This window comes from Ambystoma mexicanum, chromosome 9 (assembly GCF_040938575.1).
Source record: "Ambystoma mexicanum isolate Mex_15411 chromosome 9, UKY_AmexF1_1, whole genome shotgun sequence".
NCBI classification, from domain to species: domain Eukaryota; kingdom Metazoa; phylum Chordata; class Amphibia; order Caudata; family Ambystomatidae; genus Ambystoma; species Ambystoma mexicanum.
This window is the reverse complement of record NC_090931.1, coordinates 1,398,851,258-1,398,876,277: the sequence shown is the minus strand read 5'-3', so window position 1 is coordinate 1,398,876,277 and position 25,020 is coordinate 1,398,851,258. Positions and strand designations below refer to the sequence as shown.

Sequence of the window (25,020 nt, the reverse complement as noted above, 5' to 3'; positions counted from 1 at the left end):
TCCAGTAATGCGGCTTATTTGGAACCAGATGGTGTTTCTTTATCTTTTTGGGGAAATGCTGAATGTAAAACTTGCTTTGGAGCAGGTTATGAGATGATTTTAGGAGTAAACTAAGAAGAAAAAAATACAGAACAGGTGTTTGTCAGGCATCTGCAAAAAAAACGGCTATTTTCATAGCCCACTTTAAAGGGGAAATGGGGAACACTACTTAAATGTACAGTCGTCACCCTCAGATACTCTACATGTCCGCGGACATGGCGGTAGTCTGCGGACAGCGGGTATTACATATGGGGATTCTGGGGTGGAGAGGCATGCAAATGAGAATGAGCGGAGCTAGGGATTGGTCAGTAAAGTTCAGTAGGTGTGTTATGAACTGAGAGATTTAGTGAGAACGTCTTTTTCCTGAGAGAACAGACCGCTATGGCTGTGTGCTCGAAAACAGATTATCTGGATTTTGGGAGACTCATGGATACATTGGTTGAAGGTGCATGCAGAACCTTGTGGTATATCTGCAGATCTTGGATTCCCTCATGTAGAAGTGTACTGCCATGGAGTGCGTGGAATGAAGTGGCTGGACTTGGTACCTCTCTGTGCTACTTTACAGACAGAAAGTCATCCTGACATAATTATTCATTGTGGAGGAAACAGTTAAGGGCATGTGTCTGGAATTTCTTTGCAATTTGCAATGAAGGATGGACTTGAGAAGGTCATGGACATGTTTCCAAATTGCCAAGTAATTTTTTCTCGTATTGCGCAAAGACTAATGTGGCTGGCTCCGTTCTTCTTCATTTGGTCCACAAATGGGGAAAGCGAGGCGCAATGTCAATAAGGCTGTTTTGTGCCTTTCTAAGAGATGTTGGCATGTCCTCTTTCCACAATGAAAATATTATGTTTCGTAGCACATTCATTTTTCGCAGAGATGGAGTCCATCTTACATATGCTGGCAATCAGATTTCTATTCGAAATGTACAAAATGCATTGCAACCTTTTTTGGAAATAAAGTTATCTATTTTGCATAACATGCTGACGATTCCCAGTTTTTCAAACACACAAAACACCACCAAAAGGCTCTTTTCAGACCCGCCACTTGCTCTCAGAGAAAAGAGAATTGGTTTTGCTAGGGTTGCACCCCAAAATTTTTACTGTCCGCGGACTTTAACCAAAAAAAAAAAGCACAGGGGCCTGCAGCGTTTACTTGATAGTTTTATCTTTAAACTGAGAAAGTTTTTTTTTTTTTTTTTCTTTTCGTTTTATATATATTTTTGGGGCTTTTTCTACACCCAACAGACTAGCAGAGGAGTGGAAAGGAGGGTAAGGAAGGGACACCAACCACGGGGATAAGAAAGGACAGGTGGAGGGAGGAAGATTCCTCCAACTCTTCTTGCTCATCAATAACATTAGAGTTAGACTCAATCATTATCATCCTCATCAACATTTCCCACATTTGCTGAAGGAGTAGGTGTAACAAACCTACTTCTCAGACTTTGATATTGATATTCCAACAATTTTTCAATCAATCGGTTTTTCTTTCCTTTAACAGGGAGATTCCTGACCTTACACATCTTTTAGTTGATCTACTGTTAGAATGATCAGGGCCTCCTGTCTGAAGTTATCCATATCAAGCATGATACAATTACTTTTCTAGTGGTGCATAGTCTTGTGAAGGTTACGATTTGAACAAAAGTAAAGCAGAGCTCTCAATGTAACAACTTTACAATGTATCCTCCCCGCCTGCCACCAGTGTTGGGCAAAGTTTGCGTGCAGTACCATTTGGGACCACTACACACAACTAGGACTACAGGTGTAAGCAAAACCAACCTTTTGTATAAGTCTGTACTACAGTGTTGTGGTAGCGCTGCTGAACAGTCAGGCTTATCTCCAGAGGGAATGTGAGCTGTAAGGGTGTAACACAGAGGTCTATAATTACAAGTATCCAAATAGACTCTTATACTCATGGTTTCTTGGTAAAACACTTATAAATTTATTTCAAAGTCATTTATAAAACATTCACTAGAAGGAGGCAATCTGTATCACACATAAATATACTTCAGTACTTCACAATATCAGGTTCTGAGGCATTTAAACTACTTTGAAGGAGGCGCAAAATGGCATTCAGAGAATTTGAAGTAGGAGCAAAAAGGCATAAGTTAATAAAAAATATTAGTTACTCTAAAACAGTGCAAATAGTTTTGAGTTCACCAGAGGAGTTGATTCAATGCAATAGGGTAGGCCAAGGTCAATGGGCTAAAGTCTTGTGTAGGATAAATCGGTTCTGGAAGTTAAACGGAGAAGTATTGGCCAACGTTCTCAGAAGTAGTTTGTAAAAGAAAGCTTCATGTCGGGTCACAAGCTGACTAGTCCTGCAAGTTGCCAACGTTTCACACACTTTCGCAGTGAGAGGTAAGTTCTCTCAGTCGGGTTTTCACAGTACCTTACAATGAAGAAAAACTATGCAGCTGAAGACTTCTGTTCCTGCAGATCTCGCTGTTCCTGAGCCTCAGTCGTGGGGACAAGAGCAAGGATGTCGGGGGACTCCTGCACTGGGACTGGTCAAAAAGCTGGCAAAGACCAATCTTCGATTCCGGTAGCTGTAGTCAAGCAACCAAACTGGTGTCCTTCTCCCGGGCTATTCGGTTTCCTGCAGCACTCCGAGGAAAATACAACCAGCTCTGAGAATGGTATCCAGGTAGCTTACGAGTTGATTAGTCCCACCAACTCAAAAGGAGAAGTCGTCCTGGAAGGGCTTCTCTGCCGAGATGAACTTGGCAATTTGGCCCTGCAGCAGGGCTTCCCCGGGCACACCAACATTCCAGGAGTTGCAGCAGCCGTCTCTTCCAGCTCGTCTTCGGTTCTTTCGTTCCAGTGGTCGACTCTGCCTTCCAAACCAAGAGATTCACCTTTTAAACAGTTTCTCCCATCATTCCAGCCTAGCTGCCACTCACCCAGCAGGGTGGCTGTATTTGCCGGACAGTCAGCCAGCCAATCATGCCAGAGTGCATTTGGGTCTCCTAGGAGACTAAGCACAGGGAGTTTCGGGCACCTCCCTCACTGCCTGCCCACCCCAGACACTCTGGCGCCAGAGGCGGTCTTCAGTCATGAAGCCTGCCAAAGGTGTAGGAACAAAGGGACCAAACCTGGTTAAGCGCTCAGACAAAACTCTAAAAGGACCTTTCCAAAAAAAAATGGTGAAAAAAGTCTGGGATCTGTTTAAACAAAGGAGGCTCAGAAGCCATCCTGAAAAATATAGCTCCTGCGATTTAACGCTACTGGTGTTCGCGGTCGGGAAAAATCATGGTAGTTTGTTGTAAAACCGCTGCCTCCAGCCATTTCGAGAGGAAAGGGTAGCATTTGACTAGGTAATCCCTCCAGCACTCTATTGTAAGCTAGTGTGTGCTGGGTCTAGGAATTTGGAAAGACTAAAGTAAATTTCACTTTACTTTCTCTGGGAGACAGTCGTTTATCCCAGAGTAGGTATTTAAACCTTGGGACAGCCTAACGGGCTTCCCTGTGTCACTGCACTGAGGGTGCTGTGTGACACACATGAAAAGATGATGCCTATGGAGTTGTCTAAAACTCCATAATCGGGGAACACAAAAGTAAAACACATTTAAAATACATGAGCTAGTGGGGAAAAAAGGTTCACTCTCTCCAGGTCAGAATAATCAAGTCCACAAAATCCGCAAAGTTGCTGGGGGTCTCTAAGGTGAAGGGGAATTAGCACATTTATGAGAATTCTTCCTAACACGTATGTATCCGCTTTCACACTAAAACTGTAACAATTGTGTTACTGGGAGAAGTCTACCTTTTAATGGCTGGTGGCAGTGATACCTTACATTAATTTGGTGCACCTTCACCATAGACTGTTTGCACAGATCCAGTAAAGGCACCCATGGGTGCTTGTTTTACCAAAATGGCCCCTTCCTTGTTGTCTCGCCATTTTAGTATTCTTTGTCCTTTCTTGTTCCTTCCCCTGACATCAAGGGTGAGAAATTCCGTTGTGTGATTTTTTTTTTTTTTTTTTTTTTTTTTTTTTTTTTTTTTATCTAAGGCGGGAGTCCTGTGGACTCCACGCCCAGGCTCCAGAGTGTCTGTGAAGGCAGGAAGCAAGGGAGGAGTCCAAAACGGTGCAGGTTTTTGTCTTCCAGCCTGAGTGCGAGATTCCAGTTCAAACTGAAAGGCTGGCTGTCCTGAAAGGATTGCCTACCCCCATGTTTGAATGTTGCAAGGCTGTTTGATTGGCTGGGTTTCTGAATGAGTCCGAACCTGGAAGCTGAAGAGGTAGTCGCCCACTGGAACCAAAACTGAAGAGGAAGATGAAGAATTTGCGGCTGAAACGATTTCCAGTGACCGGAGAGCCTGCTGTGTAACCGGTTCTTTTGTAGCCCATCCTTCCAATCAACCTGGGGACTCGTAAAACGACAACCCAGAGCCGCCTGGTGAGACCCATTAGACTCGGGAAGACCTACATTTTGAACCATCCCACACCGTGCTGCGTGTCATGAACTTCAGATCACGCCCCTTTTGGACCTCCTGGTCCTTGCCTCAACGGGGCTTACATTCCGTACTACTTCCAACATGGCCGTCCAGCGCTGAAGCCCTTTCTCGCTCCATGCGCTGAACGCGGTGTGATCTATTTATAGACTACGCCTTCCGTGGCTCCGCGCATCTCAATGCTATTGTAGAGTAGCCTCAGACGTATGTTCGTAGGTCACGGTATTGTTTCCTTGTCCCAGTGCTATTACCCGCTCCTGACCCTTTCCTGATTCCGAGCATTACTAGCTTTTCCCAGACTCCCGGATTCCTGGACTCCGCGCTCCCGTAACTAAACGCAACCTGGAACCAGACGAGACTCGAGCAGCGCTGTTCAAGACCAGGAGCGTTCACAAGAAGGCAGCGATCGAAGACACCGGCAAACACCGTACCCAGGTGAGAAGGGGGGGGACGGGGGGGAGGGGGGGACTCCTTGACACTTCGACCTTCCGGGGCTGGAATACCCCAATACCCTTGAGCCATTGTGTGGTGCACTTCGTAACGAATTCCGAATCTCATTGAAACTTCGTGGGCATCCAGGTTTTTGGCTGCAGATCCTGAAGTCGTCTTTCTGCAAAATTCTCTTCTGTGCTGGCGTGGGTATTTACTTAAGTCTCTTGTGATTTCTGTGTAGCTTGGGAGTGTTTTCTGTGTTTGGGAGTCCTCTCGTCCAGTGCACCCAGGTGTTGGGCAAAGATTGTATGCATTACCCTTTGGGTGCACTACAACAACCCTGACCTACAGGTAATAGGAACCCAACCTTTGGTATAAGCTTGTACTACACAGGTTGGTAGCGTGTTGAGCAGCCAGGCGTATCTCAAGAGGGGTCAATGTGAGCTGTAGGGAGTTGCACAGAGATTCACAGTGACAAGTATTCAAATAAACACTTACACACAAGGTTCCTTGAATAAACAATTATTAATTTATTTAACAGTCAGTTGGACTAAGCCTTCTTCAGAAGGGAGCAAACTTGCATCTCACTGCGAAAGTGCGTACAACTTTGGCAACTTGCAGGCCTAGTCAGCTCGTGACCCGACATACAAACCTTTCTTCAATTAACTACTTCTGAGAACCGTGGCAAAGGCTTTTCTGTTTAAACTACCAAAACCGGTTTTTCCAATACAAGACTCTAGCCCATTGACTTTGGCCTACCTATTGCATTTAATCAACTCCTCTGGTGAACTCGAACTACTCGTTTTACTAACTTATGCCTTTTTGCTCCTACTTCAAATGCTCTGAATGCCATTGTGCTCCTCCTTCAAAGTAGTTTAAATGCCTCAGAACCTGATGGTGTGAAGTACTGTAGTATTTTTTTTTTTGTGTGATATTGATTGCCTCCTTTTATTGAATGTTTTCGAACTGACTGTAATAAATTAATACGTGTTTTACCAAGAAACCTTAAGTGTAAGTGTTGCATGGAAGTAAAGGTCTTCAAGGCCCCCTCCTCCCCTCTATTCTCACCAGCATTCAGACTGATTCGTCCAGCAGCCACCCGTGTGCCTGCGGCCAGGGATGCAGGATGACTGCGGATCGACACATGTGGCGGCAATGCTCATCCAGTAGTATGGCACCAGACTCCATTTTCTGACTCACTCGGACTCCATTTTGAAGATAACCACTTAGGCCTCACTGGCACAAGCGGTCTGCAGGGCTGTAGCTATCCCCTCCTGCTCACGCACAGCGAGCAAGTCACTTCCCTCGCCGGCCCTGCTGCAGGCCTGTTCTCACAGGAGACTAGGCGCAAACAAGTTACATGACAAACACTGTATCTTTCACCTTGCGCAGTCCATCATTGGCCTGCAGATGACCGGGCCAAAGTTGGGGGTTTGAGAAAAACAAGCTATCTCCATAAAATGTGTCCTGTCCCCTCGCAGACCCCCCCATTTATGACGTATGCTGTGGATAACCACCCAACCCTGTTCCCTTTTTGAAGTACCAGACACGTATGCCAAGCCTGTGTGCCACCCTGTTTCACCCATGCAGCTAATCCCTCTGAAGGGACTATAAATTCACTTCTGTTGTTGTATGCCACGAGATTGATTGTATATAATGAAATAAGGCGACCCTCACCCATCCCCGATTGCATACAGAGCAGCCATGAATTGTATGTTTAAGCCCCTCACCCTCGATCAAATATCATTGGTTGCTATGGACTGCACGAGGCAATGTTTGATACCAATATGTACTCAATGATTTTCTAAACATGTATAATTCTCTGCATGACCAAGTAGCACCGCCATATGTATGGTCTTTTCATGGTATGTGGCAAAGTGTATATAGAGCATTTTTCTTTTATATCAATCGTATAATTCCTGAGAATTGAATCGTACAATCTGTTATAAGTGGCGTATCGCACATCCAGTTATTGTATTTACACACGTACTAACCTATTCCTACCTCATTTCTATGCTCCATGTGTGTGTCCCCTGCACAACTAAACGAGACACGGCCAGCAAGATACATGGCCTCTTCTTCCCTCTCCGGCAGCGCCGCATGCCAGCCACCACCTTTCTCCCCCTCTGGCCAGGCTGAGATGTAAAGCCTTGGTTCCACCGACGATGTGATGCTATGAATGTAACCCCTCACACTCCTCCTGAGCCAGCACCAGGTGTTCACCCTCCTGGGCCCCTAGACCCCTCTCATCCCACTACATTTTGATGTAATGGCCATGTGCCCTCACATTGGATAGTATCCCAGTTCACCCCGACCCTGACTGACCATGGTGGCCACATATTTACTCTTATACTAACATGCTATAGAGATGCCCCCCCTCTGCAAGATCTAACAAAGAGAAAGTGATAGATGTATCCCTGGAATGTGCCCCCTGATAAGCCACCTGAACCCATGCAACAGCCCACCGAATGTATATATCATGAAATACTTGCACTTAGAGTTGTTATTTTCATTGTGATGTTAGAATAACGATTTGTTTTTTACAGGGCATTATGAATTACAATGAACACTGAATGAGTATGTGTGGCCACAAGGGCAAATGTTAGAATAGTCACAAGATATCAATCAACAATCATCTGACCGGAGCTCCACCCTGATGAGCCCGGCTGACCTACAAGCATCACCATGACCCTTTGAGGAGCCTCACCAATCCCGAAGCTTGGCACCTACTCATCTATTGGTGCTGTCATGATCTCTGCTTCCAAGAGGTCAGGACTTGCCCAACTCCCTTGGAAGCAGACCCATAACCCAGGTTCCCAGCGCCAGCCGGTCCCAATTGGGACCTTTTGGACTCTGTCCTGGCGCCGGTGGCGCCAGGCTCATAAATGTGCCCAGTCCCAGCGCTGGAAGCGCCGGGCTCATAATGCTTGGGTGGACTTACCTGCGGCAGACCATGCTGCTTACTTACCTGCCAGTTGAGCCTCTGATCCTCTTCTGTTCGGGACTACTTTTCCTGTTGGGTGGGGCAGGAGCCACTCCCTAGGTTCAGAACCCTGGAACTCTTCTGGAAAGCAGGGACTCTTTTCTTTCCTAGGCGTGGCTGTGGAAGGAGAGACCTAAGCACTACAGGAGGCTATTTAAACCACACCCGATGGATGAATCTTGCTTTGTGTTATTCTGCATCCTCTGCAGCAGAACGCTCATCGTGTCTTCTGCATCTGATCCTGGGCCTAAGGAAAAAGGCTTACCATCCTGAATCCAGTCTTCAGCAACACCTATAAAGACAAGAAAGAACAGGTTAGCATTACGGTCTTCAGTGACAGCGCTCCTTTTACCTGATCCATCGGCTGTCATCAACGCCTCGCACTGCATTCCGGCATCTGAAAGACAAAAGCTTAACAATTCTGCGCACGCTCCGGAGGCCTTCGGCGCTGCATCCCGCATCTGAAAGATAAAACAAGGTGCGTTTAAAGACTTTGGGGAACTTAAATACTCATGAGCCATTACTCCTTTCACATCTAACCCAGTGGGTATTCCGGCACCCTGCAGCCACTCCGAACTTATACCTGCAAAGGAAAAAGACAGAGCGCGCCGTGAAGCAGGCAGCAAGCGCTTACTTACGTGCTTCAAGGCGCTTCTATTCATCACACGGGCTCCATCTTCGCCATCGCCGGAACCCTGCAAAACAAGATACAACATTACTAAAGACTTTTAAAGACATTTGAATTACTCGAAACTTACCGTGCGTGAAGAAAACGACGGACAGCAGTCCTCTGAAGTCAAGAGGCCTGCTTCCCTTATCCAGTGAGGAAACTGGTTTCAGCACCCTGCTCCGAAGCAGATGGAGAGCACGGCGTTCACTTACCTAAGACACCTTACCCTTCAAGTCAGACATACAGTGCACAGGGGTCCAGCCCAAAAAGAGCCAGCCGTGTGTTACTTATCACCTTAGAAGATACGGTAAACGCCCAGTCAAGACCGGCGCCTCTACGGGAATCAGGTGAGTGTTACAGGTGCCCTTCTCCACTGCCCAATCTCATTGATTCATTTACCCCTTAGCTCCCACGTCCTAGGTGACATGGTTTTGTAACAAAAATGTGAATGTTTGCTGATGTCGGGCAGAGTGCTCGCAGAGTTCTCTGCATGTCCTATATTGGTTTGGATAAACCTTTACCTTTTGACTTCACCCGCACTTGGTCTTGGTCTCATTCCCATCTGGGGTGTGTCCATCATTGACTCTCACTGGGGAGTTTTAAATGCCTTTTAGGGGGATGCTCACTTTCAGTGTCTATCTGAATACTTGTAATTATAGACCTCTATGTAACACCCTTACAAGCTCACATTCCCCCTTGAGATGAGCCTGGCTATTCAGCTCGCTACCAAAAACTGTGTGGTACAGACTTATACCAAAGGTTGGTTTTGCCTACACCTGTAGTCCTAGTTGTGTGTAGTGGTCCTAGAGGGTACTGCATACAAACTTTGCTTAACGGTGACACAATGTAAAAGATGATGCCTATGGAATTTGTCAGACTCCACAACCAAAAGAAACAGAGTTCAAAATCGCATTAAAATACATGAGAGAGTGGGGGGAAAAAGGGGTCTCGCTCTCTCCAGGCAAAACATTTAAAGTTCTAGAGTCCAGAAAAAGAGCTCGTGATCTCTAAGGTAGAGAGGAATTAGCACATTTCTGAGAATTGTCCCTAACCGTAGCAATGGTCGAAGCTTAACCAGGCTTCAGTACTCCAACCCTATTCTAGGTGCTACACACAGTCAAGGGAGGCACTATGGGTCCAGTGATAAAGGTTGAGGAGGAGAGGAAGCAGGTGAGTAGTTGGTAAAGTTCTATGACGAAGTCTTCTTGTTTGCAGGTAAGCACAATAGTTTTAATAATCTAGCCCAATGGATTGTTCACCCCCAAGTGGAGCAAAGGTGCTCTAGAGAGGGGGGTGCAAGTAACAGCTTAACGGCAGCTCTCCCGGTTCACAAAATCACACACCAAGACCAAGGTAAGTACCAAGGCTTGCCAGAGTAGTTTTCACTGGAAGATTTGCTGCAGCAGGCCAGGCCACCAGGTGAGGTGACAATTTCCGTGGTTTGGGTTTCTTGGCCTGGAAGGCTGAAGGTCCTTTGGAGGGAGCAGCCGGATGGACTCGAGCAGTGGGACGCCCAGCAGTGTATTTCCGCAGCACAGGTGTGTTGGAGCCTTTCACAGGCTCTGGATGCAGATCAGTTATCGTCCGCTAGAGTTTGTGCCCTTTCTCGTTCCTTGTCTCAGTTGAGGGGGGCTTTCAGCAGCAGGATCCAGTCACTGGAGGTCCAGAAGCATGCCTGACAAGTTTCAGGCGAAATCTAACTTTGGCAGACATTGCACTGCAAAATGGCACCGGACCCCGGGTATTGGTGGATTACAGGCCGTGGAGGTCGCAGCTCTTCCAAGGATGGCTCAAATTGAAGGGACGGGTTTATCCCTCCAGACGAGGAAGTCCTTTCTTTTAGGTTTTCCCTGTCGTCTGTCGGGAGGCCGCATTTACGCAGCTGGCACTGGCGGTCGCTGGAAGTGGCTGCAGGTGTCGTTCTGCTTCAGCTCTTCAGTCCAGTGGTTGAGTCTGAGGTTTAGTTCTAAGACTCTCGCCTTTTTATGGTGAACTGGCTAAACCCACTAGTCCTACTACAAGCAACTCATCAACATCTGTCCCGGAGGACAGCCACCCCCCAGTTGGAACTGGTTCCAAGCAGGCATACTGTAGAACAAGACATGGGGAGTTTCGGTTTCCTCCACCCACTTCACTTCCTGTCCTTTCAGGCACTCGTAGCCTTGGCGGGCTTTCCAAGGGAAACCTGCCAAAGACAAGACTCATTGAGACCACTCCCACCCAGCTAAGTATAAGACGGCCTCACAAAGGACAAGTCTTGAAGAGCTGGTGAGACAAAATTGCAGCCAGCATTTTTAGGGAATAGTGTACCCAGTGTTCCCTGATGCAAGGTGGGGCTGATTCCACAGAATGGAGGTCAGGGTGGATGAAAAGGATCCCCCTGCCCTGATGACAGAATGGTACCACAGAAGGGCACAACGGAAAGCTCCAGGAGCTTCAAGCAACACCGCACAGAAAGTGTGTGCTGCGATAAGAAATTGCAGATGCCATAAAGGTGGAGGAAAGCATAGCTCCAACAGAGTAAGAGTATCTAAACGAGATACAAAAGGTTTCCAAACACAAAGTAAAGGCGTAAGTGAGTGTAGAAAAAGGCTCCCACTCACTCAGCAGAGTCAGATTAAAAAATAGTGCACCAAAAGTTCTGTGGAACTCGTACGGTGAAGAGAATTTCACATAAAAAGGAATTCTACTTGAACAGTGCACAAGTTAAATGTTTCAAAAACTATAAAAATCACTCCTGCACCAGCTTGACATTATATAAATCGTGACAAGGGTACCAAATATCCTAACTACACTTTACTCTAAAGTGATGTGTGCAATTGTAATAATATAAGAAATTAACAAAGGGGAGGCAGCCTTTCAGTACCTTTTAGTCTTAGTGACTTTTCAGTTTCCCCATAAGAATGAGCAATCTATCCAGGGAAGAAAAGCAGATGCCTTAACTTACCCTCACAAATTCAGGGCAGGGTTTAAGACGAGCAACGAGAAAGGGTGTCCCAAAAATCTTTACTAACACATATCATACCGTCTTAATGGTAGAGATGGGACCCATTATGTTTTGAGTGTCTGAATTAGGGGTCCTTGTATGCTTTTTGTTCTGTGTGTAATAGACTTGAAACCTTTTGGATGTGTCTCTGATTATCTCCATCTCTCTGGAGTATGGTGTTCGCATTTCCTGCGGTACTTTGCACTAGGATGATCGCCCTTACAATAAATAATGCTAAATCTCAATGAAATGTTATATTTTCTTACACTTTTAGATATTTCGAGAGCGGGAAGAAGACTTAAGACGTTTGTCTCGCCCATTGGACTGTTCTTGTTTCCGGACTTCAATCTGGGATGAAACGTTATACAAGGTGTGACTATTTTCAGTTTCATTTTCCAATCTCATTAGGATATTCTTTTTTTAGAATGCATACAATGTATCCAAACATGATCACATTTATTTCAACGGAACATTTGTAAAAAACATAATGAAGTGTTCATTTTCTTCTCCTAGGTAGGAATTATTTTGATTGAAAAGATTAGGTTTGCTTTGCTGGGTTATAAATTGAACATTGTTATTAATGTGTCAAACTATGAATACTGGACTTTATAGTATATATTTGGATTGCTGCAGGTCATGAGTAGCTGCTGCTCTGTATAAGATTACCCATAATTCAATTGCCCTTTAGGCTGATGTTAGTTAAGTTTAAATAAAGCAATGTTTTGTTGAAATAATTGTATTGAATTTGTAGCAAAATGTCAGTAAGCCATTAGAAAAAAACGACAAGTCAACCACCCCTTGTCCTCAAATTTAACATCTCGCCCGGGGCGTGCTCCTTCTGTAAATCGAAAATTAAAAGTTTAATGCAATGCCCCAGAAATTAATATTCATCCGCTAAATTACTCTGGTACCTATGTAATATTTACACATACAGTGCGTATCAACATTTGTAATATTGTCTGATGCGCTGTGCAACCTTTGAGATATGAAATCTTTTAGTTTCAGCAATCGACCTCTGGGGAATTTCTATATCCTGTCGCCGCTCAGCTTAAAGAGAAAGTAATTGCACCTGCCCACTCTCCATGTTCCGACGTTCGACGAAAACCACACTGCCTATGTGCAAGGTTTTGGTTGAGTGCAGGCTTACGTTTGCTTGCACAAGCTTCTTGATTACAAGCTAATGGTGGTGGTGGTGGCTGTGTACCTCAGGTGAGGGGGGATTCACGTCTACCTGGATGACTGGCTGATCCGGGCGCGCTCTACGGAGCAAGCGTTGGATCACCTCAGTCTCACCTGCCACACCCTCCAGAGGCTGGGCCTCTCCCTGAATTTCAAGAAGTCGCATCTGACACCTTCCCAACATCTCCAGTACATCGGGGCTGTGTTTGACACGTCCTTGGAAGTGCTCGCCTCCCAAGGTGAGGGCTCATCACATTGTGCAGATGGTGGACAAGTTTCAACATGCCCAGAGTCTCCCGGCTTTCGAATTCTTAAGGTTGCTCAGCCTCATGGCATCCTGCATTTTTCTGGTGCCGGAGGCCAGGCTGAGGATGAGATCCCTGCAATGGGTCCTCAAGATGCAGTGGTCACAATTCTCAGGCAAGATGTCGGATCCCATTCAGTTTCCACTTTCGGTCTCCCAGGATCTTCTATGGTGGGCCAACGAAGGGAACCTGATGGGGGGGAGGGGGGGGGACCGTTTTGGCAACCATGGCGGGAGGTGACTAGTGACGGATGCTTCCCTCACAGGATGGGGCGCTCATGCCAACGATTTGACAGCCCGCGGTCCTTGGTCTCCGTCTGAGTCCAAACTCCACATCAATCTAGAGCTGAGGGCCATCAGGCTAGCCCTGAAGGCATTTCTGCCTTCTGTACGGGGTAGAGTGTCCTGATCATAACGGACAACACAGTGGCCATGCATTACCTCAACAAAAAAGGGGGCGGGGGTAGGGTCTTTCCTGTTGTGCAGAGAGGCAATGCAGCTCTGGTTCTGGGCCATCCAGCAGGGAATCGGCAGTTAATTTGGCCGGAGACGAAAATGCGGCGGCGAACGCTTTGAGCAGGCAGAGCGCGATCTCTCACGAGTGAGTTATCTCAGGAAGACCTTCTGGAAATCTTCGCCCTTTGGGGAATCCTGCAAGTGGATCTCTTCGCCACCAGTGTCCACTGGAAGTGCGAATTCTGCACAAGGGAATTTCCGCTTAGAGGAGCCTTAGGAGACACGTTTGTGGTGGATTGATCATTCCCACTGCTGTATGCGTTTCCTCCAGTCCCCGTCATTCCTCGAGTGTTGCGGAGGTTCGGTTCCCACATGATCCTTATTGCTCAAGATAAGGCCAGGAGAGCGTGGTACCCGGACCTTCTAGAAATGTCCATCTGCCCTCCACGCCGTGTTCCCTACCGAGAAGGGGGGGGGGGTTCAGGGGCGTTACAGGGTCAGGTTCTCCATCCAGAGGTCAAGACTCTTAACCTTCACGCTTGGTATCTAAAAAAGGTTGAGGTATAAGGATGGGACCTCTCGGATGACGTGATGGAGGTGTTGCTTTCGGCCAGGCGGCCTGCAACAAAATCCCTGTACAGTTGGCGTAAATTCTGCGACTGGTGCAGAGGTCACAATGTTGATCCTTTTCAGTGCTCCATGCCTATGGTTTTGTGTTTCTTACTTTCTTTGGCACACAGGGGCCTTCAAGTGGGTACCATTAAGGGTTACCTGGCGGCGCTGTCTATATTGAAGCGCTCGTCAGAAGAATGTTCTTACTTTAAGATTCCTTTTTGATTTCTCTGTTTCTTAAAGGACTGATTAATGTATTCCCGCTGTCCCCTTTCCAGGTGCCGGTTTGGGATTTGAATTTGGTTTTGAAATTTCTCATGGGTGCTGCATTTGAACCTTCGCACTCCTGTCCTTTGAGATTACTGTCCTTCAAGACTATGTTCTTGGTTGCGGTTACGTCCGCTCGCAGAGTGAGTGAATTGCAGGCCCTTTCATCTAAGCAACCCTTTACTGTGTTTCTGTCAGGTCCAATCTTGAGTCTTCCTGCAGGATTGATGCAGGCCCACCAGACCGCCCCCCCCCCTCCCCCAAGTATGCCTGCCCAATAGTCTCTAAGAAGATAAAACTACCAAGCTGGCAAACCCAAGGGGAAAGGGGAATTGGAGAACATAACAAAGACAGATCTTCACTGGATAACACTGATGTCTGATGCCCTCTGGTACTGGATTATTCTCTCCTCAGTGTCTATGAAATCTAAGGAAAAAATAATAGCATATATATATTATGTATAACTGATCAATAATTCTGTCTCTCTCTTATTTACTTTCTTTCTTTTAAAATACCTGTTGCCTATGCTTGTGTGCTGATAGGCATTCTTTTCCGATGATGTTGAAATATTAATTCTGTATTTCTTGTAAACTTATTTATATGTAAACTTTCTTGTATTCCATACAGATCTTCTTCTCAATAGTATCAATAGAATGTCTTTGTTGCAAAACTCTTTTATATATTTCCTCTGAAAACAATCTTTAATATTGAAGAACTTGTAAAATCTTATACTTCAAAAATTACCTTCTAATATTTCATAGTCAGTAAAAGTCTTTTATTTCTTTTTGTTAGAAAAAAATTTGACTTGTAACTCTAGGACCGCGCATAAATAAATGTTTTCAATTCTTCAGAAGAAACCGCGCATCCATCCGACGTTTCTTTAATAATAAACGAGCCGTGCATCCATCCGACGCACCCTTCCTGGAAAAATGAACGAACTGCGCACTTGCTGATGCTTCTTTTCCTTGACTACGAGCTACGTTGTACCCGACGCTTAATTCCTTGAAATACGAGCCGCGCCGTGCACTATTTCCGGAGTCGAGATGACGTGTACACGTTGTACGTGTAAAAAAAAAAAAAAAAAAAAAAGTAAGGTTCTTATCTCTAACCTTAATACTAAACGACGAACGCGAGACAAAAGATACGCTCTCGCTCGTCACTAAAATATCTAGAGTTAGATAAAAAATATAACTCAACCCAAACTCAATATATTAAATACTTCTAGAATAAACCGCGCGTTAGTTTGTAATTAGATTATCATCGCGCATAGGTAAAAACTAACAAAAAATAAACACGCAATTGCAGAATAAAACAGCAGATTGTAACGATTAAAATTCTGAATAAAATAGTTTTTTCTTGTCTATGAAAGTTTGTTTTTTAAAAGACAAACAAATTTCACTCCATGTCATATATCTTCAATATTTAAAAAACTTAGCTTGCTTCTTCTGTAACTTATCTTCTAAGAATTCTTGAATATAAGTCTTTCTTTTCTGAAGTCAGGAATTCATAACTCTTCTAAATTAAATAAACTATAGATTTTTCTTAAAACTTCTCTGAGCTAAAGAGACTGCAACCTGCCACAAAGGCAACTAAAATGAAAGGCAGTTTAGAACTCTGTTCAACATTGCAAACTACCTCATCAATGGTTTCCTCCAATCACTGCTGCAGTACTAACCCTCCATCTTGCCTTGGGGAAAGAAGTGATTCCTAAAATCTTACTAAGGAATGTTTTGTACAATTCTTTTATAATAAAAAAAAAAACATAACTTGAACATCATACTTCTAAATAGAATTACATCTAAAGGTCTTATTGCTAAATGATGATTTCTAAATTAAGTGTGTAAGTAATTGATGTCTATGAGAATTATCTTGGAATGATAACAGTGTGTCTTTTAAGGTTGTGAACCTTTGAAACTCTAGAAATATACCATGGAATCCTGACAGTTTCACAAGGACAGGGTTGTACTGCGGGTACGTCCCTCTTTTCTACCCAAGATAGTATCTGAATATCATTTGAGTCAGAGTGGTTCTTCCATCTTTTTACCCTCCTCCTTATCCTGGTAAGGAAGAGGAGCAACTCATCGGTTGGATCCTAGGAGTGCTCTGAGCTTTTACATTTCTAGGATGTCCAGGGTCAGAGTGGACGATCAACTCTTTGTAGGATATGCTGGACACCGATTGGGCCAGGCTGTTACCAAACAGACGTTGTCCGGGTGGATTATCCTCACCATTATGGAGTGTTACCGATTGGCGGGTAAGCACCCTCCTGAAGGGTTGCGAGCTCATTCCACTAGGGGCGTGGCTACTTCAACAGCCCTCCAGCGGGGGGTTCCTATTAGGAATATTTGTGATGCAGCCACATGGGCTTCAATCCACACCTTTGTTAAACATTACTCCCTGGATACAAACCATGGTCAGGATATGGCCTTTGGAAAGGCAGTTCTTTATTCCGCAATCTGATAAGGTACTTTAAATTCTTTTCCCTCCTCCATTTACTGGTACTGCTTTGGGAGTCTGTCAAAGATGTGTAATACTTTGGAGGACACAATCAATTCGAAGAACAAGTTACTTACCAACTGGTAACGTTCTTTCAACTGTATGTTCCTCCAACGTATTCCACGTCGCCCTCCAAGCCTGCCCCTCTGGAGAATTTCATATGCGATTGCATCTTACTTTTCCGCAAGGCTATGTGCAGTCAAGCAGGCATGAGACTAGTGCCACACGTTCTGAGGAAAAATCTTTGGTGCCACACGTTCTGAGGGAAAAAACTTAAACTGAGGCTGCGGGTGCTGTGCGTCCTATTTATAACATCCGGTGATGTCGCCCTCGACTGAGGCCTTCGGGGGACATCGACCCGACGTCATCGATGCAGGACACCCTCTGCTGAAAAAGTTTCCGAAGTGACCTGTGGACTTTACATGTCAAAGATGTGGAATACGTTGGAGGAACATCCAGTCGAAAGAACGTTACCAGTTGGTTAGTAACTTGTTCTTCTGAGAATTATCCCTAACACTCAGGACCCCAGATGGATGTGTTTCTAGGTGACCCTAGTCAAGACATTTTTTATGCCCAAGAAGGCTGCTGACCATTTTCAAATTACCACACAAGAAGCCGTTCCTGATTCAGACTTCATGGAAAATATCTTTTAGAAAAAGACCCCGGTCAACCAAGCCTTTGTTGAACTCAATCAAAAAGCCTCTGGCCACTTCATTGCACACACCATCGCTCACACGTGTGGTTAATCCCTGTGTGGAGAAAATGTTCCACCCGGCTTCTTCAGACCTGCTTTACATCAGGGGCCATGCCATCCAGGAATCCCCTGCCGACAAGGATTGCAAGAAACTGTAGGCCGTTGGCAAGAGTGTCTCCACCTCTGCCGCCTTATCCACCAAAATAGCCATTAATATCACGCTCCTAGCGAGCCATAGCAATATTCAATGGGTCTCATCCAAGAAGGGCCTCCAAGAAGCTCCACAACCTGCTTGCAACCGCCTTTTGGGCGTGTTTGCGAAAGGACAAGTCGCCCATAACATTCTTAAAAATACCTTGGACTCTGCCGAAAATGTGGGGAGTGTCCTTGCCCAGGGGTACCCGTCTCAAAACAGTGCACCCATCTCAAAAATTCAGGCTTTAAGCCGGTGGAGGAAGCCAGCCTTTTTCGGGAAAGCAGTTGAACAGGCACTGGAGACCACCAAGAATGTCCCAAGACTGTAAAATCGCTCAATCAAATCTCGGCCAAGCCCTTCGTCCAGCAGGGTAATTTTCAATACCCACCAGCCCTTTTGCGGCAGTCCTTCTTCCACTCTTCTCGGGGACAATATGATTCTGGGGGCTCCAACTGGACCTTTGAACAGGACTCCCCCAGTGGTTTCCAGTCCCCTCAACAAAGAGGGTTTAGTCGGGGGGGAGGGGGCATTTGGGAAGGCTCTAGAGAAGATCTAGATACCAAGGGACCCCCCCCCCCCCAGCACGAACGCAATGGGAAAGAGACCTTGCGTGGCAATAGATGATGGGAGATGGACCAAGATGTGTATCCGAGCCCATCGCTCAACTACGTCCCTCCAATACAGACACCAGGCATTAAAGGTCCTACATACGTGGCACTATCCCCCCCCAGAGAATATCCAGAATGCTCCCAGGCTATGACCCACACTGCTGGAAATGTCGAAACACCACTGGAGACTACATACATATGTGGTGGTCATGCCCCAGGGTACAGATGTATTGGGGAGAGGTCCTATCCTGGATCAGGGGAGTTGATGGGATAGACAGACCCCTCTGCCCCTGGTTACTCCTCTTTGGGATTGAGGTTGGGGACGATCAGGAGGACACTCAGGGCCACATGCTCCAGGTCATGCTTGTGGCGGCCAGGTGTTGCCTGGCCCAAAAATGGAAAAACCCAAACATGCCACAGGAAAAGGAATGGGTCACCAAGGTCCGAGCGATTTACGACATGGAGTTCCTCATGCACGTTCTTGATGAATCTAAAACCAACATCGGAGAACTCTGGCTTCCATTTTTTGAAAGATACGAGCGCAGTGCATAAGGGGTCCAGTCCCCACGGTGGGCCCGGTTTTGTCCTTTAGACATTGTGAAACTGTAAAGTCGGGGTCTCCAAAGGCACCCATTAACTGGGACATGTTTTCTCCCCCCCCACAAGGGGGTCCTAATAGGTTGAGCCCAAGGGCAAGTGTGCAAAAAGTGCCCATCACCTGTGCTCTGGGACTGTGCATTGTGTTCCGAAGTGTTAAATCCAGATTCTACTTTGATTAAACGGCTAGGAGGGTGGGGGGGGGGGATAAAAGGGTTATTGGTGGATACGCTTTCTATAAATGTAATTTTGTTTTTTGATGCAATGTTTGCAGTAATAACCTACAAAATGTCAATAAAAACATATTTTCAAAATAAAATTAATGGATTCTTTAGCACCGAGAATAAAATTCACTTCTAAAATCAGTAAGACCTCAATATAATTCCTTGATGTAAAGATTTATGTAAAAGCAGGGAGTCTACCCACCACAATCTTCACCAAAACCACAGACAGAAACCGCCTATTGCACGCCACACGCTTTCATCCCAGGAAGACTTTCGTGAGCATTCTGCTCAGCCAATTTCTAAGATATAGGCGCATCATTTCTGAGGATCAAGAATATGCATGTAAAGCAGAACTGCCTACGTACAACTTCCTCCAAAGAATGCGCTGAGAGAGTTAGAAATGTGACGGGAATGGATGCATTGACACCAAAACAACACCAAAACAATGTAAATCGACAGAGAAATTGGCATATGTTAGCACTTACTCTCAACAAAGCCCACAAATCAGGAAAATTGTGAAGAAACATTGCAACACTTTGTTAGATCCCACATTAGCTAACCCTTTTCCTGATCCACCACTTTATCAGCAGACTTTGCATCCAAAATGTTAAAAGACCAAAACTACAAAGGTACACTTCCCTGTAACAATTGCAACAATTGCAATAATTGAATCAAAGGAAATTCGGTTACCCACCCACACATGGGCCACAAAATCACTCTCCGTCACTCATCCACCTGTGAAACAAAAACATAATCTCTGGCATTAAGTCCCCATGTGGACTGTTCTATGTAGGCATGACCACAAGAAAGGCCAAAAGCCGATGGCCTGAACATAAATCTAATATCAGACTGAAGGCCGAAAGATCTCCAGTTGCACAACATTTCATCAGAGGCATGCTCTATTGAACAAATCAAGTTCACTATACTTGAACATGTATATCCACCAAGAAGAGGGGGTAATCGTACCAAATTGTTACTCCGAGAACTTTTCTAGATCGACTGACTAGATGCCATGTGCCCTAGAACGTTGAATGTGGACTGGGACTTGAGCTGCCATCTTTAGTGGCATAGCCCATCGTCCAATCCAAAACAAGGATTCATTGTCTTCAATATGTGTGAAATTCTTCTTTTTATAAGATGTGAATACCCATAGGCGCACTATTCTCCTATTTTATATCTTGTCATCATATTATACAGTTTTTCCTCAGTCTTTTCTTTGCGATTTGGTTAACTGTTGATTAGAGGTGTCTCAATGAGACCCACACGCTGACGTTTATTATCTGTTAGGCAGAATTGCATGCAGTACCCTCTGGGACCACCACATAAAATTAGGACTACAGGTGTAAGCAAAACCAACCTTTGGTATAAGACTGTATTACACAGTTTGTGGTAGCGAGCTGAGCAGCCAGGCTTATCTCGAGAAGGAATGTGAGCAGTAAAAGAGGTTACAGAGTCTTAAAATCACAGTGGTTCAAGTACTCTCTCATGTATTTTTGTTATGATTTGGACACTGTGTTTCTATTGGTTGTGGAGTCCGACAAACTCCATAGGCATCATCTTTTACATTGTCACACAGCACCTTCAGTGCAGTGGCACAGGGAAGTCTTCCAGATTTCCCCAAGTTTTAAGTACCATCTCTGGGATAAACTACTGTTTCCAAGAGCAGTAAAGTAAAATTGACTTTACTTACATTTGTAACGGTCCTAGACCCAGCACACACTATCTTACAATAGGGTGCTGGAGGGGTTACTTAGTATCCCCTTTGTCTAGCTTCTCATGCAACAGTGTTACCCTTTCCTCAATGAATGACTGGTGGCAGTGGTTTACTTTTAACTACCGTGGTGTGCTTTTACAGCGGGCTGCGTTCGCAGCTGCAGTAAAGCACCCAACAGTGCAATTTTTGTCAAAATGGCCCTGGTCTTCTTTTTTCGCCATTTCTTTGCGGGAAGGTCCTTCTTGAGATTTACTCTGCGCGCCAAACCAGGTTTGGTCCCTTTGTTCGTTTTGTCTTTGGCGGGATTCACGAATGAAGCCTGCCTCTGGCTCCAGGGACTCTGGCGGGGGCAGGAAGCGAGGGAGGTACCCGAAATGCCCTGTGCTTAGTCTCTTAGGGGACAGGAATGCACTCTTAGGTGATTGGCCGGCTGGCTGTCCGGCAAGGACAGCCACCCTCCTTGGTGACCGACAGCTAGGCTGGAATGAATGGGAGAAATCTGCATAAAAGGCGAGGCTTTTTGGCTTGGAAGGCAGAGTCGACCACTGGACGAAGGAATCCGAAGAAGAACTTGGAAGAGATGCCTGCTGCAACTCCTGGACCGTTGGTTTGCCTGGTGAAGCCCTGTTGCTATGCTGAAGCACCGAATTTGTCTCGACTACAGAAGCCCTGCAAGGACGACTTCTCCCCTTGAGTTGATGGAACCAATCAACTCCAAAGTAAGCCACCTGGACATCCTCTCGAAGCTGGTTGTATTTCCACTACAGTTGCTGCTGGAGCAGAAGAGCCAGGGACAGGAACAGTTCATGTGCGTTGCTTTTAAGTTGGCCAAGAGCTCCAGAAAGATCCTCTAGACTCCCAGGAAGCAGGACTCGCCGAGCCTGAGCCACCTGAACAGAGTGCTGGAACCCAGATGCAAGGAAAGCCCATCTCTACAGCCAAGCATCAGCGGTGGTGCTATTTGCTGAGACGCAAGGAGCTGAAACCACAAAGTGCCACTGAATAGAAGTTGGTCCTTTTCTGTTGCTGACTGTCCCGTTGCAGTTCAGGAGTCTTCCAGACGTCCTCCCTCTTGTCCCCATGAGTGAGGCCCAGGAACACAGGATCTGCAGAGCTGCACAGAAGCCAGCTGGAACCACTTTTCTTCTAACCAAAGGTAGTGTAAAGTCTAAGACAACTTACCTCTTGTTGTGTAACCTCACTTGTTCTCAGTTGAGACTTGTCTTGGTTGCTTCTGTAGTGTTGCTAACAGCTTCTTAACCTCACAAGCCTAATCAGCTTGTGGCCCTACGTTGATTTCTTCTTTTCTACAAAGACTTCTAAAACATTGTGCAAGACTTTTACCTACCTACAAGAATTGCTTCAGTTCACCTATACTTTTGCCCAATTGACATTGGCCTGGCCCCCTGAATGACTCTTCCGTCTGACTGTGTGTTTTGTCTTCCTTCGACGAAGGGGTTAACTTACTTTGCTTTGGGGCTTACCAAAAGTACTTGCCTGCTTCAGAATATTTGCAAGATCTCTTGTTTTGTTCTAATAACCTTTTTTCTTTGACATACTAAGTATTGCTGTAAATGCAACAGTGATATACCAATGTCCAAATTGTCCTAGCTGTTTGTCACCTGAAGTGGCTGTGTGCAATCCCAAATGGGTACTTCTTAATTTATAGAAACTAGAGTGTGTATTTTGGAGTGTATTTGTGTGTTACTATTATATTGCCCCTTACTCAAACTGACTGTTAAAGAAATTAATAATTATTTATTGAAGAAACCTTGCGTGTACGTTTTTTGTTGAATACTTGTCACTGTGAATCTGTGTAACTCCCTTACTGCTCACATTGACCGCTCTTGAGATAAGCCTGGCTGCTCAACACGTTACCAACCTGTGTAGTACAGATTTATAGCAAAGGTTGGGTTCCTATTGCCAGGAAGTCAGGGTTGTTGTAGTGCACCCGAAGGGTACTGCATACAATCCTGCCTAACAGTGTGCTGAAACGACCTCTGCCTCAACACCACTAAGACTGAGATTGTTTGCAGTGGGATCTCTGCTCCCGCTTTCCCACTTTAACTTTATACATGTGTAGAGATTATCATAAGGCATGTACGTATTGAATTTCACAGTGGCACACTTTTCTCAAAATATCCAATTCTTTGCCATTTCTGTTCCCAATATGGCAGTGAAGGCCACCACATCTTGTTTAAAAATCACAAAAATTACATTTAAACAGTTAACTTTTTGCATTCCTGCGAAGTCCTGTTGCAAAAGTATTAAAAGTTTATTAATAAAATAGTCTTTTGAAACAAATGGTCAGCATTGTCTCCCAAATAAGGGCATAGCTTACAAGGCTGCTCTTGAGTTGGATTTGAGGCTCCCAGTAAAAGTTGCGTGGATGTGTTTCCCTATTTCACACCCATGTGTCCCAGAATCTCTATTGTAAGAGGCCTCTGCATAGACAAAGGTCTGATGGGCATGGGATGTTTAGGGCTTTTGGTCCATTCAAGATTTTCAAAGGTAGCAATTAGCACACACGTGTCCTAGAATCTATTGTAGCTCCTTTTGGTGGAAGGCCTCTGTTTAGCCAGCAGAAAAACCTGTTCTGGAGCTTCCAAAATCCAGCCAATGCATTTTAATTCCATATTTTATTTTGTTCTGAATCAGAATCGAGCCTGTTAAAATAAAATATCCCATATGATTCCCAGCAAAATCCCCTTTACATTGCTAGACACGTTTTTATTCAACATTGTACTTGTAAAACAGGCATTTTTATTTTGGTTTGAAAAAGCCAATTTTGACACACATTGAATGCTGCTGGGATTTCTCTCACAAATTCTGTTTTTCTCTTCCATCTGAATTCCCACATTGTTCTGCAGCCCCAGTCAGTTTCTTTTATAGAGCAGTTTGTTCAAGACACAGGTTCACTGAAATTGACATATGCCCATAAAGCTAGGGTTTCTTTGAAGCATTGATTGTTGACCTTTTGGAACCCAAAAGACAAGTTTTTTCCTGCGTGGCTGAAAGTAAAGCTTTTGTTAATTTCCTAGTTCTGGCCTGACAGAGCCTATCATACAGGGATAATGCTCTCTCCTGCTAGAGCACAATCTGGATATGGATGGGCATGACAGGACCTCATTGATAAAAGCAATGTGATGTTGAATATATGAAATTGCCATCAGGGCAGCATCCTTTTCAATGTAAAATATTCCCTTTTCAATGGGAACTTTTTGCAAGCAGCAGAGCAGCGCCACTCTTGAATTCGCTTCTTATGGAGCACACAAGAACACATACTGGCAGCCTTTCTCGGCGTGCTCTGTTCCAACTTGCCCAGTAGTAGTTTGGCAATATAATGCAGCCATCATTTTGTAGCTGCAAAATGCAGTTTTGATGCAGGGCAATGGTGCTCCAAGGAGCCAGCTCAGCCCTTTTGCTGTTAACTGCTGAAGTGCAGCTTGATCATGGATGGGGATTCTGCTGAGTGGTTCAATGCACCCCACAATTATTCCCTCTAAATGAGAACACTATCCGTCCCCCTAATAACTAGGGCTATGTCTGGCAACAGTGGGTGGTTACATACCTGGGAGTGCAGGTAAGCAGGGACGGGGGATCATCATTGGAGGACAATCCTATCAAATACTTGAGTGTGCTGAGGTCCAGTGTGGAGAGGTGGTGTGGGCTGTCCCTCTCACTTTTGGGGAGAATAGGTATCGGTAAAATTATAGTTGTTCCCAAGCTCCTGTACAGCTTTCAAAATGGCCTGGCCTGGCCTGGGGTGGGATTCTTCCATGAAATGAGCTCACAGCTGAGTAAACTGACATGATACCCGAAGAGTCCACGTATAGTGTGGGAGACACTCGCGCAGCCTTGGGAAGAGGGGGGGATCGGAGCAGTGGATGTGGAATTATACTTTATAGCTGTGCAACTGACCTTTACAAAAGTTTGGATGTCAGGTGCACGGCCGACTCCACATGTTCGGATCGAGCGATGCTCGGTACAAGCGTTCTCTTTTCAAGGCCTATTGATCTCTGGTAGGTCCCACGATAGGTGTTGGTTTGACCCAGTAGCTTGTACAGTACATGCCTGGAAGAGAGCTATGAAGAGGCTGGGGGTGGACCGC

The 25,020-nt window shown here is 45.3% G+C and overlaps 1 protein-coding gene across 1 annotated transcript in view; it reads left to right on the top strand.

Annotated features, from left to right (window-relative positions):
* The window catches only part of LOC138489153 (ras-related GTP-binding protein A), a 242,202-nt gene that overhangs the window by 78,956 nt on the left and 138,226 nt on the right, over nucleotides 1-25,020 (top strand). Inside the window, exon 6 of the mRNA XM_069616808.1 lies at nucleotides 11,837-11,932. Coding sequence (XP_069472909.1) covers nucleotides 11,837-11,932 — 96 coding nt within the window. The remainder of the gene's footprint in view (nucleotides 1-11,836; nucleotides 11,933-25,020) is intronic.